At 39.4% G+C, this 17,707-nt stretch overlaps 1 protein-coding gene across 1 annotated transcript; it reads right to left on the bottom strand.

The window, feature by feature from the left end:
* Window positions 1-505: 505 nt before the first annotated feature.
* On the bottom strand, window positions 506-16,794 carry EPHX4 (epoxide hydrolase 4). The gene is made up of 7 exons (XM_068141249.1): window positions 16,502-16,794; window positions 13,745-13,830; window positions 10,187-10,344; window positions 8,099-8,227; window positions 5,627-5,730; window positions 4,566-4,714; window positions 506-1,428 (listed from the first exon to the last, which is right to left on the bottom strand). The coding sequence occupies exons 1-7, from the start codon at window positions 16,742-16,744 to the stop codon at window positions 1,194-1,196; spliced, it is 1,104 nt and encodes a 367-aa protein (XP_067997350.1). The 5' UTR covers window positions 16,745-16,794; the 3' UTR covers window positions 506-1,193.
* Between the last annotated feature and the right edge of the window lie 913 nt (window positions 16,795-17,707).

Genomic DNA, 17,707 nt, shown 5'->3' with positions numbered 1-17,707 from the left:
CAGCCCGGAGCTAATACTTAGCTGACAGCACCCCTTGGTCCACCTTCTTGCAAGGATTATGCTGAACAAGGTGTCAGCAGGGGTTGTGCCAAGTACCAGTGTGGACACTGACTTGAAAGACATGACACATGATGGTGTGAAACTTGTGACACCTCAGTAACTATCATCTGGTTTATGGCCTAGTGTGGAGAATTGTTTCAGGCTCTGCTGGCTCTGCTGCCTTCCCTTATGAGTCCTTCATCTTTGTCTGCTTGGCTCTGCAGGTGGAGAGGCAGAAACTCTAGAATGACTTGCCTCTTCTGGGGAAATCGTTTTGTGCTTCTTGGAGAGAAGAACACTAGTTGTTAACATAGGATGGGTAATGCTAACAATGAGGGTTTTCTTCCAAAGGAACTACAACAATCATAGCAAGAGGAAGGCTGCACAGTGGACAATTCGGCTATTCAAACCTGGTTCTTAGCTTCAGTAAGAAATCTCTCCGTAAGAAGTCAGCAAAAGGGAGTATTGTAAGTTGCATTTTATTAGACAGAGGTGGATTTGATACATGTTATATCTTAATTTTCCATTCTTCTTGTTCAGATGTGTTGAGTGTACAGGTTTCCCATTTTTTAGTCAAGAAAGAACACATTGCACAAAGCAGCTGCATTCAACAATACAACAAGATAAGTATCATTATTCACTTGAGGACTAGAAATGTACCCATAAATTATTCAATCATTCAGAATGCTAAAATACAGATAATAAAAAGAGTTAGTTACTGTTTAATGGTAAAACACCTTAAAAATATTCAGGCGAGTCTAGGATGAAAACTCATTACTTCCTCCAGTATGGCACCACTCTATTGTTTCATTAAAATTTGTAAAAGGCACCACACATTAAAACTGTAAAGCAAGGGAGAAAACAAAACCAAGCAACTTTCCATGCTTTTCTTTCTGTACAAATACATGTATATCTTAAGGCAGGTGTTCTTATGTGCAAAATACAAGTATACGGGTAAAACCAATGTTGGTACCATATATTCCATACTTCTTTTTGTAGCAGTAACATTGGTGTCCAAAGGTACAGTACATTGAAAACACTTTTCTCTAACAGAACTCAGAATAGAAGGCAGGCTGGAAATATGGCCCTGATAACAAATAATTTTTTAAAATTGAAGAGCTTTTATGTAGACCCATTAAAACATACACAAGCAGTCATTCTCTTTTTCTTGTTGTCTCTTCCTTTAGAAAGGTCCATATCAACTTGTTCACTATGTCAGGTTGATCCTGCTGGAGCCAATGACTGGCTTCAGATAAAATAGTTAATCTGAAGTGATTTTTAACATAAATCCGTGTATTTTCTGCCATCTCAACTTCCATAAATGCATCTCTTTCTCCCCATAACAGCAGAGTTGGCATGACAACTTCATGGTGCTGCAGAGGTAGGCAGCTTTAAAAATAAACCACAGTTAGTTAGGTCTTATTTAATAAAAAAAAAAAAAATCACTAAGACACATTTCAGTCAACTTAGCTTTTGAAATCAACTGTGATTCTCACTGCAAGTTTCCAAGGTTACCAGATATTTTTTTAATGATACTCAGAAAACACTCCTGTGACCCAGAGTCCTTTACCTGTTAAGGATGGTGAAATTCTTACAAGATACCTTTCCTGTAACATGTTTGTAATCAGCAGTGAATTGCAACAGAGGTCTTATTTTTGGAACATGCTTCATCATGATACACAGCTCAGGAGCCACTTGATCTCTGCCAGAGGGAATGTGGAACAACACAGCTAGAATTTTGTAGGTCAGTGGCTTTCCCTTGGTTGTTGAATGCTATGGTAAATTTCTGAATCTGCATTATTTACTGTGAGTAGGTTTTAATGAAACACAATGCAGTTAACAGTATGGTGTTAAAGACGTGAGTAGCCAAACTGCCTTACCAATAAAGGGTTGTCCAGGAAATACCAAACTGCCATTTTTATACACTATGGAAGATACTAGCCAATGTGTTTCAGATCTACTGAAAATTAAATAAAATGTAATACACCTAAAAATATGTGTAGAAAAAGACCTTAGGTATAACACTGATGTCTGAAATGAAGAGAATTCAGTTACATTTAGACATCTACAAAATTCATGCTACCATTCAAAGTGCATCAGAGTTTCCTTTACAGAGAGCTACAGCATGTCTCTGAAGGCTTTAGACTTGCATACCTACATACAGTAAAAGAAAACTGTTCTTTAAAAAGTTGCCTTTCATGGGGGTCATAATCTCTTTAAGACTGCAACATCACAACCCAGAGCTTTACTAGACTAGAAAGCATTCAAAGATACTGTGATGGACTAGCTGTGAAAATCCAGAAGAGATTCTGTCCCATTGGATGCAAGTCTCCAATATTTTTTTCAATATTATGCTCAAATATTACTCTTTTAGACCAATAATATATAAAAAATAATTCCTGAACAAACTCTTATGACATACTTAAGTACTAGTTTGAAACTTTGGAGTTAGTTAAGAGACTGTGCTCCATAAAAAGGGAATGACAAACAGGATCACACATGTTAGTTTAAAATAAGACGAAAAAATGGATGCTTGGAAGACACTCTTCCTCTCCACTTATACAAAATTTCCAGAAATGTGCTAACAAAAGGTCACTTTAAAGAATAATTTCACTTCATTTTGATTGATGAATTAGAAGAGTTCTTAAAATGGCTTTGGTAGCAGTGGTTTTAAAGTCTCATTTTGCAAACAACCCAATGCTGCTTAATGGCTTATATGAGAGGTGAAAATTTAAATCCAGTTTTAGTATTTAATGATTCACATCTGACAAAGTGCAACCATCAGAATGGGTGGCAAGAACTGAATGAGGTGAAGACTAATCCTTTCATTCCAGTCCACAGCCTGTTGCATTGTGGCAGACAGCACTTAAAAAATAGCCGCTGAATTCAGTACAGAAAAATAAAGCAAACAATGCACAAACAGACACACGAATTAATAGCTGTGAAGATTCTTTCTGATTAATAACTAATACTAAAGTTTTTTTCTTTTTCTTTTTTCCTGAGCCTGAAAAGGCCTGAAACAATAATTTAATCATATGCAACTCTTACATTTCTCTTATATGAATCCCACAGCAATTTAGCTATCACAGATATTTCGGTGTTGCTGTCAGAGAAGCATCTGGTTAATGTGCACACTCACTGATGCGAGGTGCTGTGGAAAATTTAACAAACAAGGCTCAGGGTGCTCATGCCTCTCCAGATCCCCATTAGCCCTACCCTGGGGGTTTCTGCTATGCAGCTGCAGGGCTGGAAAGCTGCTGTGAAGCCACACAGCTCCCCATTGCCCTTGGACATCCTAGCTGATAGTGCAGAGGTTTGAATAAGTATACTGTCACCAAGCACAGCCATCTCATTTTTTCCCCATTGTTGTCTGTGCTTGGGGTTATATTGTTTAGAAGGAAATAAACCATCTCTCTATTTTCCCATTCCAGTTTTGCCTCTTACCCTGAAGAGGACAGCACTTAGCTCAGATCTCTGTTTTCCTCCCAGTATTTCCCTGCTCCCGGTATTTCCCTGCAGTATTTGACTGCTCTCCTGACAGTGATAGCATGGTAGGCACAGAAGGAACACTGAATTTGGACCAGGGAAAATGAAAAATTAATCTACTGTCTGATCTTAAACAAGGAATAAGATTGTAATTTAAACAGAATATTGGGAAGTTGATCTTGTGTTAGAGAGGCATGCAGGACATACAGCACTGTTGAAGACTGGAGGCAGTAAAGGAAAGGGTATAGTGTTAGGGATATAAATTGCAAGTAGAGTAAGTGTAGAGATAAAGACTTTCTGGCCCTGTTGAGTTTTTGGTAGATAAAAATGGGGTCTCAATCTCTAAAGCTGAACCAAGTCCTCCCAGGAAAGTTAAAACCATTAGAAAATGGATTGAAAAAATAAAACATATTTCTATTATGATACTATCTCTATGGTTTAGTCTGTGAATGCTTCCTGCTGTATGTGCTTACTGCTGCCAGTGAGTCTGATGAGACCAATGCAGGAACACAGAAATAAGAGAGTTAGGGTTAGTTTTAGACTTGATTAAAAACCCTACCCCACCTTTTAAAAACATCCAACCAAAACACAGTAAGATGGGAGTCAGACTTGGTTTTCTAAAGTTACAAGTGCAAATAACATACTTGGATGCCATATTACCCAGAATTATTATCTAATAATAAGCTCTTAATATATTTTATTATTAGCTAATATGACTGTAATGTTAACAAATAATTGATGGTATTTTTAAAAGTAGCATTGAGGGATGGATTTTTGTGATTTTCTTGGATTCTGTGAAGGATCTCTAGAAAATTTTGAAACAAAGACTTGCCTTGTCTGCACTCTGGTGGTTTTGTGGTGTTGTGTGGACACCTTATACAATTCAGTTTGTAGCACCCTGCTTGACACTGAATGCCTTTGTTACCCGATGAGACTTTAGAAACAGATTTGTGGCTTTTCCCTCTACTTTAGCAGCAGAAGATAACAATGACATTTGTGGCCTCCAGGGTCTCTAGATTATTTTACCTTGTTACACTGACCTGAAAATATTTCTGTAATGGTTAATGGGTCCAGTTAATGCTCCAGGTTGTGAAAAGACATAGAGATAAGCTTCAATATCCTCTGCTGTTAATCTGCAGCCTTTCCTTCCAATTCCAGTGGCCTGGCTGGTAAATAAACTTCTCAGAACCTGCAAAAGGAAGCATAAAAATCCACTACATAAGATAGCTAGAAAATGTGATTCCTCTCCTTCAACAGGACACAGTTTTATAATTTTTTTTTTTTTTTGAGAGCTATGTGTAAAACACATGGTAAACTTATTTCTGCTACAACTTACTGCAGAGTAATTAAGTTCAGGCACAAATCAGTATTACCAAGTTATGCAGTCCTGCACCCTGACCTGCCCCCTGTGACAGGCAGAGGCAAGTGCTGGCACATACTTTGGGATGGACCCCAGCATCTGACAAGGTGGGAGGGAGAATGATCCCCAGCTTGCTCTGCTCTGAGCATGTGCAGCACTGGGAGCTCTGCACTGGGCTGTATGCGTGGAGAAGGATGCATGCCTACAGCAGATTTTTCCCTTTCTATATGCTTGTACTTGTTTTTTAAGGTTATACAAACTGTTGGCCTTGTTGGTTCCTCAAGCAGAAGTAATCACCTGGATGAATTTGGTGCCCAGACTCCTAGGCTGCCTGCCTTGTAGCAGGCTCTGGGGGTTAAGAGGATGTTTCACTGCACACAACAGCTTCATATAAGTTAGCAGGAGTTCCCCAGGCACCAAATATATTCTAGTGGCACATGCACAAGTAAAACCAGCTGTCTAGGTGGAGTAATGCACTTAGTGCCAGAGGTTAAAATTATGTACCTGAATGCCTCTCAGAAATGCAAAAAGACTTAATCTCAGGGACTTATATATACTTATATCCTTATATGTACTTATATCCTACTTTACATAAATATATAAAGCTTAAGAAGAAAAATCAGAAAGTGCTGTGTTTTTTTTTCCCAATAATTCTAACTACATCAGAAAGGATCAACATAGGTGGCAATTCTTCCATCACTCACAGTTAAATATATAAACAAGAGCACTTATTTTGCTCACCTTGAAATCATTTACTGTAAACATGAATTCAGGAAACCATGGCATTTGGAAAAAGAAGTAGTAACCAGATTTAATCAATTGTGATGGATGTCGTAGAATGTATTCTGAAACAAAAATGCCCATGAATTAAAAATGAAAACTGATGACTCAAATAAAATTACTGTTAGTATTACTTTTTGGGTTTTTTTTAAACTTAAAGGAATGTTTTAAAAATATTACATTAGAGCATGCTGTGTGACAGAAGATGATTATTGTTTCAGGAGTAAGTGTGTGATGTGGCCATTATAACATACTTGTTTTATATGTGTTAATAGAACCAGCAAACCAGAAACCTGCCAAAGATTAGATGAGGGTAGGGACACTCAAGGGTTTAACCACATGATAGTTTTTCACTTAGAGATCTATTAATGCAGCACAACCAGATAATGTTTGGTTGGTTGTGTTGGGGTTTTTTGTTATTGTTGTTGTTCCCCCCCCCCCCCCCCCCCCCCCCAGCTGTGGAATAAGAGAATAGAACAGAATAAACCAGGTTGGAAGAGACCTTCAAGATCATCGCATCCAACCTATCATCCAACACCACCTAATCAACTAAACCATGCAACCAAGCACCCTATCAAGTCTCCTCCTGAACACCTCCAATGATGGTGACTCCACCACCTCCCCAGGCAGCCCATTCCAATGGGCAATCACTCTCTCGGTGTAGAACTTCTTCCTAACCTCCAGCCTAAACCTCCCCTGGCATGCGTAAATACTAGTCTTTAAGTATTCTCTCATCAATGATGTACAATGTGTAGATGTACATTCTAAAGGCATCATCAATTATGTTTACAAAAGTATAGAATTTCTCTAACAGCTGTCTTCTTGGCAATATTATGAACCAGAATCAAGGTTACATAGTGTCACTTTTTAAAGGTGTTTGTGCATACATTGCGAAAGAAAATCATATAGCCAAATTTGCAGTGTATCTCCTTTTTTCCCCAATTGTAATTTTGTTTCTCCAATGAGTTGCAAGAGACAACACTGACATTCAAATATCTAACTTCCTCGAAGCAAGCACAGACTGTATGAAGGTACTAGGGCATCTAGAACTTATTTTTTAAAGATGCAAATTCAGGAACACAAAATTGCACTCCCAAGATAGGAGATGCCTCTGAAAGACTGACAGTGAATTAAAATGGGTAAAACAAAGTAAATTGAACTGTCAGCTGTCTTCTAAGATTTCCTATCTTATACACTCTTAAACTGCATCACCTATTATATTTTTTCTTGATGAACCATCATCAGTACTGCTCACTTTATTTTTCTGCAGTGTTTATGAACTATGAATTTTCATTTAATCCACAGTAGAACAGATTTGACTCAAGGATGCTATATCGAGCTACAAAACTGGTTTTGCACTTCAATAAATATGGAAAGAGATACTATAATAAAATGTATTTGTCTTCTATACAGCCTGGCTCCTGCTGTCAGTGAAAAAAAAATCCAAAAAGGTCCTGTTTACTCTGGTGGTGGTGAACAGACATTTCCTTGGGTAAGTGTGTTGGGTGCCTAAGTGTGCCTAAAACTACCAAGTAAGTGAAGCTTAATTACTCAGTAAAATTTTCTTAAGTATCTTAGAAAGGTGCCCAAGAAGTCTGTGAGAACATGTGTGAATGGCTGTGATTCATCATGGTGTAGGGTCAGATTTACAATCAACTGAAATAAATATTAAAGCTACATTAAATATACTTAACTATTTCTGGGGAAATGGGGAGACTTTTTAATGGAACTAAGTAAGATCAGAAATTGAAGAAATTAAAATTAGTGAGACACTACTTTGATTTTAATTAATGAATGTTGATCTAATCCTTATGAAATGTTTCATAGCTCTGAGTAGTAGACAAGCTGAAAACCTATCATATAACAAATTCTTGAATCCTTGTTTCAGCTCAGTACTAGTACATTTCCAGGCCTCTAGTAAGTAGCTTGGAAAGGCTGTCTTGTTTCAGTGAGTATTGTACTAGACATAAATTGTCACTTATTACCTAAATGAGAATTAAATTCTAATGTCTGATTCACATCTATACAAATGCTGGTTTATGCAGATTTAAGGATGCATGAGGCCTTAACCTGGTGTAATGCAATATACACCCCTCTTCAGGGAATTCTGTCCTGCCAAAGTGGTACAAACTAGATTCATGCATATGAAAATTATATTTGTGGACCTTTGAGGATTAGGAAAAACACCAGTAAATTTGGTTACAAGCACTCCCACTTCCTAGAATACATTATTTAAAAAAAAAAAAATCAAATACTTGATACCTTTCTGCTTCATAAAATACAGTCCAGATTGAGAAGCAGTGAATACTGGCAACTAATCTACTGAACACCTAAAGGGGCAACTAGTTGATTCTTCTTTAGCACCCCAAAGCAAACACAAGCATGGTGACAACGTGAATACTCTGGATAAAAAAAGACTACTATAAAACTCACCTGTGAACACAGAAGGATGAGGGAAATTAACCACAATCAGCTTGGTCACCATTTCAGGGTAACATATTGCCACTAACCAAGCGATCATTCCTCCCCAGTCATGGCCAATCAACACACACTTGTTGTATCCTACCACACAAACACAGATTTGTGCTTTTATTTAGGTGAAATTTATATACATACAAATTACCATACACAATAAAATAATTATTGGGCAAAATATGTGGTCCAGCACATTGATTAATGTAACTATTTAATACTGCACTACTTCCATTACTAATGGTCAGAAAAAATGGTGCAAATAATTAAAATTGTTTACTTGGACTTCCATTGCACTTTAACTACACTACCTCAATGTCAAAATGAAGTCAGCCAGCATCAAAGTGACCACCCTGTTCACATCTTAGCCAATATAAGGTCAGATAAACAATTCAACTTGCATTTATAATGCACGTGTATTTGTTATGCTTGGAGTTTGGGGTTTGAAACTGCAGACAGAAAGACTGAGCAATCTCCAGAGACCCTCCTTATGAATCCTTATCCATTTCTTTGAATGTAGAAGGTTATCTAAACACTGAACATCACCATTATGAAAAAATTGGGCAGTATACTTAATAGCCATATATATATAGCATATATATATATACACATACAAATACACACATTTCCATATTTAGTAGGTCTGTAGCTTTTCTCCATATGCTGTTTTGATGACAATTTTTACAGTTCTCAGCAATCATGTACTTATTCTCCATCAATAAAAATGGTTATTTAACAGCAATAAAGTGGGGGAGAAAAATCATGATTGAATTTTTGAAAGCCCAACCATTCTCCCTTTACCACTGCTGGAGATACATACTATAGTGTGAGATACCATTGCCTTTTTCATTGAGAATGGTAATGCTGAGAACATACATTAGAAATGAAATGTATAAAAGCCAAAGTGTTTAGAATTCTGGCATAAATTTAGACATAGTTGTCAAAGCACCTTATAAACTCTCTTGAATAGAAATCTTCTAAAGCACCTTTGATATAGTCACGTTCTCCAAAATAATTTAACTTGTGGTAAAGATAACAAGCCTCAGATATGTTTCAAAAAATTTTTAATTCCCTGTGAAATTGAATTATGATGAGAGCACTTCTTAAGCATAACCATGGCATTACCATGGAGATAACACAACCAAAAAAGGTTGGAAAATGTAAACACAGTGTGGGGACTGCCTGCGCATCTTTTGACAGTCCTCGATCATCACAAGCAAAGTAAATCCTAAATTCAAGCCTTACAACTGAAATGACCACTTCACTATTTCTTGGTGGGAAACAAATCAAGTTGTTTCATTACCCCTAGAGCATCCAGGGAATTAAAAACATTGTAAAATATCAGTCTTATCCCTTGCCTGGCTGTTGATATAGAAAGGAAATACCCTTCACTAGGTGATACAATTTATCACCTTAACAGCTCTGCTTCAAAGTGAACTGGACAGGCAAATTCTGCAGACTTACTTCAGCTGTAGACCATTACATTGTGTATTTACCACAGGGAGCAACGTGTTGTCCCTTCTGTTCTTCTCGCTGTTGTGTAAGACACAGTGATTCAGCTCTTGAGAACTGACTACTGTGCAGGAGTGGTATTTTGGGATTTTTTTTTAATACAGCAGATGTACTGTCATCATCTTTATAAAGCCCACAATATTTATTCTGTCTTGTTTGAGCAAGAAAAATGTCACCTGATTTAAATTCTTTGGTCTTCAAGTGCTAGACTAATTCAGAACATTATCAGCTAAGTGCAATGGTTAGGAGTAAGTGCAGACATTCTTAGGGAGAAAGATCATAAGTTTGCACTGTTGAGTTTCACAGCACACAGGGATTATTTTTTAAACCCATGACAGAAAATAATTACATGCTGTTCATACTGACATACATACAATAATTAGAAAACAACTATTCTCATTGATAATCATAAAATATGAGCATCTTTAGAGCTATATCTATACATATCTGTAATGTGTATATATTAAAGAGAATGCAGGTTTGGGTTTTTTTTTAATCAAGTTATCTATGAGCAGAGCAGTTTGTCTTCTAACGTACCTAGAGATTCCAAAATGTCCTTGATATCCGTTATCAGGCAATCTAACTTGTAGTTTTCTTTGTGAAAAGGAGCATCTGTCTCTCCATAACCTCTCAAATCCAGGGCCACCACTCGATATTCACTTTTAAATTCCCGCAACTGATGGCGCCAAGAGTACCTGACAAAGGGGGGAAAAAATTGGAGTTACAAGGTCAAGCAGTATGATACCAAAATGCACTCAATGCTTTTGCTCCCAAGTAGCTGAGGGTTATTTAGTATGCCTTCATTTGCAATAAGATTCTTTTTCTTTCTGTGGTACGCTGATGGTCCTTTGTGGCTATAGTAGTTTTATGTTCCCTTCTTGAATTCTCCAGTAAGGAAGTGCAACTATCAGAAATGGGGCATGTCCAGAACTTGGATGTTTCAACAGTTCCTGGAGTCTGGTGTGGCCCCTTTGCTGTAAAGAAAGCAGGCATAAATCAAAGCACACAAGAGGACTATTCCGTTTTATCCTTGGAGCCATACTATTATCAAATTAAGGTCTGCAAATCTTTCTTTTCTCTTTGGCTAGCACACACACATATTTTGATAGAGTAGGGAAACATGCCTTAAGGCATGGTGGTTCGTTTTTTTTTGTCTTTTCAGAAAAGAGTAAATCATACACCAAATAAGCCAGAAAAAGGAAATAAAATTAATAAGAAATGACCTTGGTGAAGTTTCTATGATTTATGTTATGTATACTTTTGTCTGTGTCTCTGTGCCACCAGAACTGTTTCACTGCAATCTCTCAATGTGTAACTACACAAAGTGTAGTTTCTATGGCAACATTAGAGACATTAAAAGATACAAAATTAAGAACTCAAGCAAAGGGTGATTCCTCATTCTCTAATAGTATGTAGTGACTCCATGTGTGTTATGAAGCAAAATAATGAGAAAATGGTGGGTCTCATCCTGCAAGAACTACCTGCCCTTCAACTGCTAATGAAACCAAATATATTTCAGGGTAGCCAGTACCAAGATAGAGGTTGCTTAAAATCTAATAGAAATGCTGATGAAAAATATGATCCTTCTATGTATGTATAATAATGGCAGCATCCCTCTGTGTCAGGATCTAGCTTTTACTTCTGCGCTTGTTTCAATGGTCTCAGAGAAACAATATATAACATTTGGATCATCAGTGATCATAAGTGATGCAGAGAATTCTGCCCTAATTCAAACTGTCTATATCAGACCATTGGCTCTTCCACTTCAGCTTTGCCTGCAGCCTATTACTTTGAACATAAGTAATGTTACAGTAACACTCATTAATTACAGACATTTGTATTCATATAAACAGAACAATCAGGACATTTCCATTTCAGTGCCATATAATGCAAACAGAAGATCTAGTTGAGATCTCCAGGAATTAAATTTTTAAAAGCATTATACAATGACTTAGAAGCTGAATTTGCCATGGTAACCGTTGTAGCTATGCTATATACTTCAGCAAGAAGAAACAATGAGGCCCATAAATAAATAAATGAACTATTTCTATTTTCAGAAAATGTCTACTTGCTATCCTCATCTTCTGTTATCACAACAGTCCATCAGCCACTGAATCTCTGACTTGCCAAACAGGGAGGTTTTGTATTTAAAGAAGTCCTTTTACCACATATGAAATGTAACTATTGGACAACTGCTTTGCAAGCAGAATTTGGAAATGTTGGTAAATATTTCATGTTCAGAAGGTTGAGTCATGGAAACAATGTTGTGACTTTCTGATCACCTTGTTTCTGAAAGGCAGCTTGTAAAAAATGTAGCAGTAAGTCTTAAAGCTACCCAGCTGTCCCTCATTATGCCCAATTTAAAATGTTTTATTATTTTCATTCCATAACATTGGAATTGATTTTCAAGTTCATATGCATCTAAAGCACTTCATGGGTCTGGTGTTTTATATTCTTAAGTGGCCTTTCATCTTCAGACATGTACAATCACTCACTCACTCTTGTCTGGTTATAGCTGTCCTATTTAGAACCTTAAGACACTTGAAGGCAGAGGATTTGTTACAATTATAAACTGTAACTGTGAATCAGACCAGTTTGTCTAGTGTGGGGTTTGGTCTTATTTTAGTTGTTTGGTTTTGTGTTGGGTTTGTTTGTTTGTTTGTTTTGCTAGCCAAGCAACGCAAATTTGATACTTTATCTTGTGCTCTCAAAACAGTCTCTGTTCTTGAGTAAAAATTTGCTCACTGATTGAATTGGCAAAGCACCACCAGTACTGGTACAGTGACTATTATATAAACTATTAGCATGTAGTCTTCTTTTTGAAAACAGCTATATGAACTACGCTATTGGTGGTCCCAGTGACCTATATTCTTACTCCATTCAACTGGTCAGATAATGCAAAATATTAATTGTCATTTAAAGGCCAACTTTTTGAAAATAATATGCTGGATCTCAGTGGAATATGTATGTAAAATGATACATTTTCCATTATTCCCACTGTAGGGGAATTCAGCTGCAGTCTCAACTGCCTTACTGTGCTAGAATATATGTTATGGAAGGTATGCATAATGTTTGCATAGAATATGCACCTCCCATCTAGCTGTCTTTTTAATCAACATTTACAAATATAATCCTTTTAGATAGTAATTTATTGTAAGAACAATCTATTTTGAAAATTGATCTTAAAATAAATGTAACTTTCTACCATCATCCTCAAGGCCATTAATATCTATAGGAAATTGCTGAGGGAAGAGAACTGACCTCTGTTTTACCTGGGTCAATTTATCATGGTATGACCTGAGTCCAGCTTGAAAGATCACAGTTCCAACAGTGGACCCTAGCTCCATATCTGAGTTTAGAAAGGAAAAGGATCATTTAACTTACTGAATTACTGGCATTACCATTTCCCTATTCTCTCATTGTTTTTTTCAGTGCAAGTTCTGTAAGCCATGCTTCACTAGTTAAACCTGGCAATGACAGCCTGAGTAATTTGGTTAAATCATTAGACACATGACTGCTTTTCATTGTTATAAACAAACATTTAGGATTGGGTTAGATTCATCATTCATCTTGTGATGAACTATTAATAGAACCTTTTTCCCTAAGTAGTATTCTGAAATTAGGCTGCACAACAGCCTATAGGACTTGTAGTTCTTCTTTCCCTCCCCAGATAAAAATTAATGTATAGTATTTTTAATGCAGCAATCCATATTTCACTTCACATATAATGGGTCCTTATTGTAATGACCCCATAAGTTTAGTGATACAGTACAAACATTATCCAAACAGGAAATTCATTAAAAATGAGCAGTTCCTCTCCAAATTTTGAAAAAGAGAACTGTGTCAACTCAGTGAAAAATGGATTGACAATGCAAAGAAGATGCTTGGTTTGCATCAACCTGCAGGCATTTTCTGTGGATGCTGCAGTTAAAAAAAATATTTCAGTGGTTTGTTCCCTACTAAAACTTCATGCCAGTAGTTAGTACTGCTAGATACATAACATGGATCACACTGGGGATACTTAAGCTGAGATGATCACTCTTGGGTATCCTAAGCTGCTTCTTTTATGGAAGAAAAGCATATAGAGAGTTTTACCAGAATTCTGGAAAGCCATGAAGCAGCAGCATAAGTGGTTTACCCCTTTCTCCAGCAGCCACATAGTGGAATCTTAACCCAGAATCCTAAAACAAGAGAAAAAGAAGTGTGTTTTTATTGCTGTATAGAACTTCTATACTGGCATTTGAGAATTAATATGGTTTCAGACAATATTCTAAAACCCAATACATTACCCTGAAAAACAAAACAAAACAGAACCCAAACCAAAACCCAAATTGTCAAATTTTGAAGCTGCAGTCTTCTGCAGTTCTGAGATCAGAATTATCTGCTATACCTTGGCAATACTGTGTATCCCACACCCAGCTGCCACAGCTTCTTCCAGGGAGGACTATCTTTAATACATGCCAGACAACAGACAATGCTGACTATGTGCCAGTTCAGCCATGATCATGCTAACATTTCTGAAAGAGCACTGGCTGGCATGGTGACTAGGAAATGCAGATTACTATGGAAGGTAGTGCCTTGCTTTCACATAGACACTAGTCATGTGCTTTATGGAAAAAACTTTAAGACACAGTAGACTTTAAATGCACTTTAAATCTTCAGTTAGTTTGTAAGATTACACAACTATTTAAAACCATCAGATTGCACTTTGGCACAATAAAGGACTGCATGGATGCTTAAGAATCAACAGCAGCCAAAACTGAGTAACTAGAACAAAAGTGGGGTTTACTAATTTTCACTGTTCAAAGTTCCAGACTTGCTTCAGAAATTACAGCCTTAATGTTATAATCTTCTTTCTGCCCTGTCTATAGTCACTACTTCTGATGCACTTTTTAAGAAAATGAGTCCTACCAGAATAACCAGCAGGCAAGTTATTGTTTGCAGTGCAGAGACCGAACACTGAAATGCCATTGAAATGAATGGATGTATGCAAGCTTAAACTAACTCAAGGTCAAACCCAGCAGAATTTCAATAAGCTGAAGTTATGACCTAGAGGGTTTACTGAATTCCGGCACAGAAGCAGATACAGAAGCGGGGACAGTGTTAATTTACAAAATACAGCATGCTGTTTAGGAGTCATGTGAAGGAAACTGCAGAAAGAAAGATTGTACAACTCCTGAGCAAATGTCAGACCCTAGACTGTCTGCTATTTCAAAAAGGGAGGAAAAAAACCTCATGCATTTGCTGTACACTGCGAGCTTTTATCAGACTAAGGACCACAAATACACACAGGAAGTTTTTCTTGCCAGAGATCCTTCAAATTCTCTGAGCTACCTTGGCACTACTAAATCACTAATCATCTACAAAACCATTAGCTTATATTTTGATTCCTGAAAGGGCTCTGAAGAGGGAACATCTGGGGGTTCATCATCTTCACTATTCTCCATACCACTCTTGTCTTGGATCCTTTTGTATTTAGAAAACTAGAAGTTTCTCAGTTTCCTTACACAATTTCTCTTTTCAGTTTAGTGAGTAGTGGGTAAGCCCTTCTCCATCCTGCTTCTTTCAGTTAATGTCCTCTAGGGATTTAACCTCAATGTTTTTATTTCCATCTATCTGTTGCTTTTAAGCCATCCCCTTTACACATACAAATTCAGTTGCCACTTTTTACAGCAGCAGTTTAAATGTCACATGTCCCAAACTAAGCCCTCCCTTTTCAGTTGCTCCTTTCTGTTTCCTTTCTTTCTGCTCCCTAAAACAAACATAGGATGTTGCCATCTTTTCCAAAATATGTTTTGTTGAAATCTGTACAGCTCTCTGGGATACATGTGTTTGGGAAGTAACACATTAGCCTGCTGTTATCCAGCAGCAAGTGTCATATTGACAGCAATTCAATTTGCCCCCAAATGCCCTTTTATTACTCTCCTACCCCTCACTTCTACAGCAACCAATAATTTACTGCGTGATGCCACACAAAACAAAGACTGTGGCATATACATTAAAAACAATGTGGCATATGCATTAAAAAGCACACATGTTGGAACAAGGAAACAAGCAAATCATGAGAAACTGAGAAGCTCGCTTTATATTGGTAGTGCCCAGCACAAACCCACCTGCACAAGATCCCTGAGATATGTGTGCTTATCTTATTCAAAATAACACCTGACAAAATTTGCTATGCATTCTCTGCTTGCCTATATCTACAAAAGAAAACAAACTAATACAACTTCATGGAGAGCATTTGGCAGAGGATCAAATCATAGGTAGAGATCTGAAACAAATATAGAAAATGACTATTTGCTTTAGCTGAACAACCTTTAGGGACGGGGTTTATCTCTTTTAACGTTTTTCCTGTGAACCTGGTGCACGAAAGGGACTCTCAGGTGTAACGGGGCAAACCGTAAATAACAGGACAGAGTGGAGCAGAGGAGGGTGTGGGGAGCGGAGGGACACGTACCTGCCAGTGGGCTGCAGCGACCCGGGGCCAGGGAGAGCCTCTGCTGCCCCGCGTGTACCCGCCGAGGGCCTTGCATCCCGACCGGCCAGGTACAGCTTCCTCCCAGACAAACCGGGCCGGACCCGGCCTGCGGCCCCTCCCGACTTATCCCCCTGTCCCCGGCAAGCCCGGCCGGGCACGGCACCGCTTCCCAGGAGCAGCGGCAGCGGGCGCATGCAGGCGCACGTATGCGCGCAGGTGTGCAAGCGGCAGCGGAGAGCGAGCCGCGGCCGGAGCCCGCGCACACGCCCGCACGGGCGGGCAGGGGCCATGCAAGGGGAGGGATGCGCGCAGGGGTGTGAGAGCGCACGACGGGGTCCTTTCCCCCCGGCCTCGCCGTCTCCTACCGCCCTCACCTTGATCCGGACGTAGCAGTGGGTACCCAAAGAGGGGTCGTTGAGGCAGGCGGGGGGGTTCTCCCGCACAACCCAGCGGAACGTCTCGCCCGGCCGCCGGCCGATGCTCCAGAGCAGCCGCAGCCCGGCGATGCAGACGCACACCCCGCAATAGCTGTACACCAGCGCCCAAAAGAGCAGCGTCCGGGCAACCACCATCACCCGGCGACCGGGCGGCGGGCACGCAGCGCCGGGTCTCGCCATCGGGCCTCGTCGCCGCCGTCCCCGCCGGCCGGGAGAGGCTGGCAGCGCCGCCGCCGCCAGGAGCCGCCCGAGCGGAGGCACCGGTAGCGGCGGCGCGCCCGCCACGCGGCTCCCCGCGGCCCTCGCCCCGCGGAGCCGCCGGGCACGGCGCCGAGCCGGGTGCGCTAGGCCCCGGGCAGCACTTGGGCGCTGTGGCCGTGGGTGCGCCCCCCCGTTCGGCCACGGAAGTCTTCGACCCCCAGTATTTCGTAGTGAAATAAGGAGGAACCGTCCCTGCAGTGAAGGAGCGTGGCTCTCAGTTGCGCGTTCCCACAGAAGTGCCAAACGCAGCCAAACTCACTCGAAATGTCACTGCCAAGAGTGCGCCCGCTGCGCGGGACAGCCTCACCTCTGGTCCCTGCGGAGGTCCTGGCAGGCGACTGCCCTGCTTACTGCGATCACGTACTTTATGGCACTTGCCTTATTTACGCGTGAAAGGAGGTGTTGACCTACGTGGCTGTGCGGTTGCAATTTACTGTTTTTCAATGTTACATTCTTTTGCTGCTGCTTCACTATTACCCATTTAAAGATGAATTTGTAAATATATTAGAACTGTAGTCATTATGTGCAAAGTAATTTCTTTAAAAGATACGAATTTTGAGCTCCGGCACTAAAACATGTAATTTTTTGAACATAATATACTGTAAGAGAAGAATTTGCTACTAGCGCATGTTGGATCATCATTCCAACAGAGCTAATTTCTGAGATCTCAGCCACCCAAGGCTGAGGTTAGAAGCTGAACAATCTTGTCTCTGTCCTCTATTTGTAAATTGCTACATGCACAAGCCAAAGAGTCACAGTCACATAGGAGACCACAGATGCTGGCATAAAAAGAAAGGCTCCAGTAAGCACTTGTCTGGTATTAACCTACTGATATGCAGGGTAAAGGCTGATTTGGAATTGGAATGGTTCATGTAATCCAAA

This window comes from Melanerpes formicivorus, unplaced genomic scaffold (assembly GCF_026170545.1).
Source record: "Melanerpes formicivorus ecotype bairdi unplaced genomic scaffold, bMelFor1.0.p_v2 SCAF_7, whole genome shotgun sequence".
NCBI lineage: Eukaryota > Metazoa > Chordata > Aves > Piciformes > Picidae > Melanerpes > Melanerpes formicivorus.
This window is presented reverse-complemented; position numbering and strand designations above follow the sequence as displayed.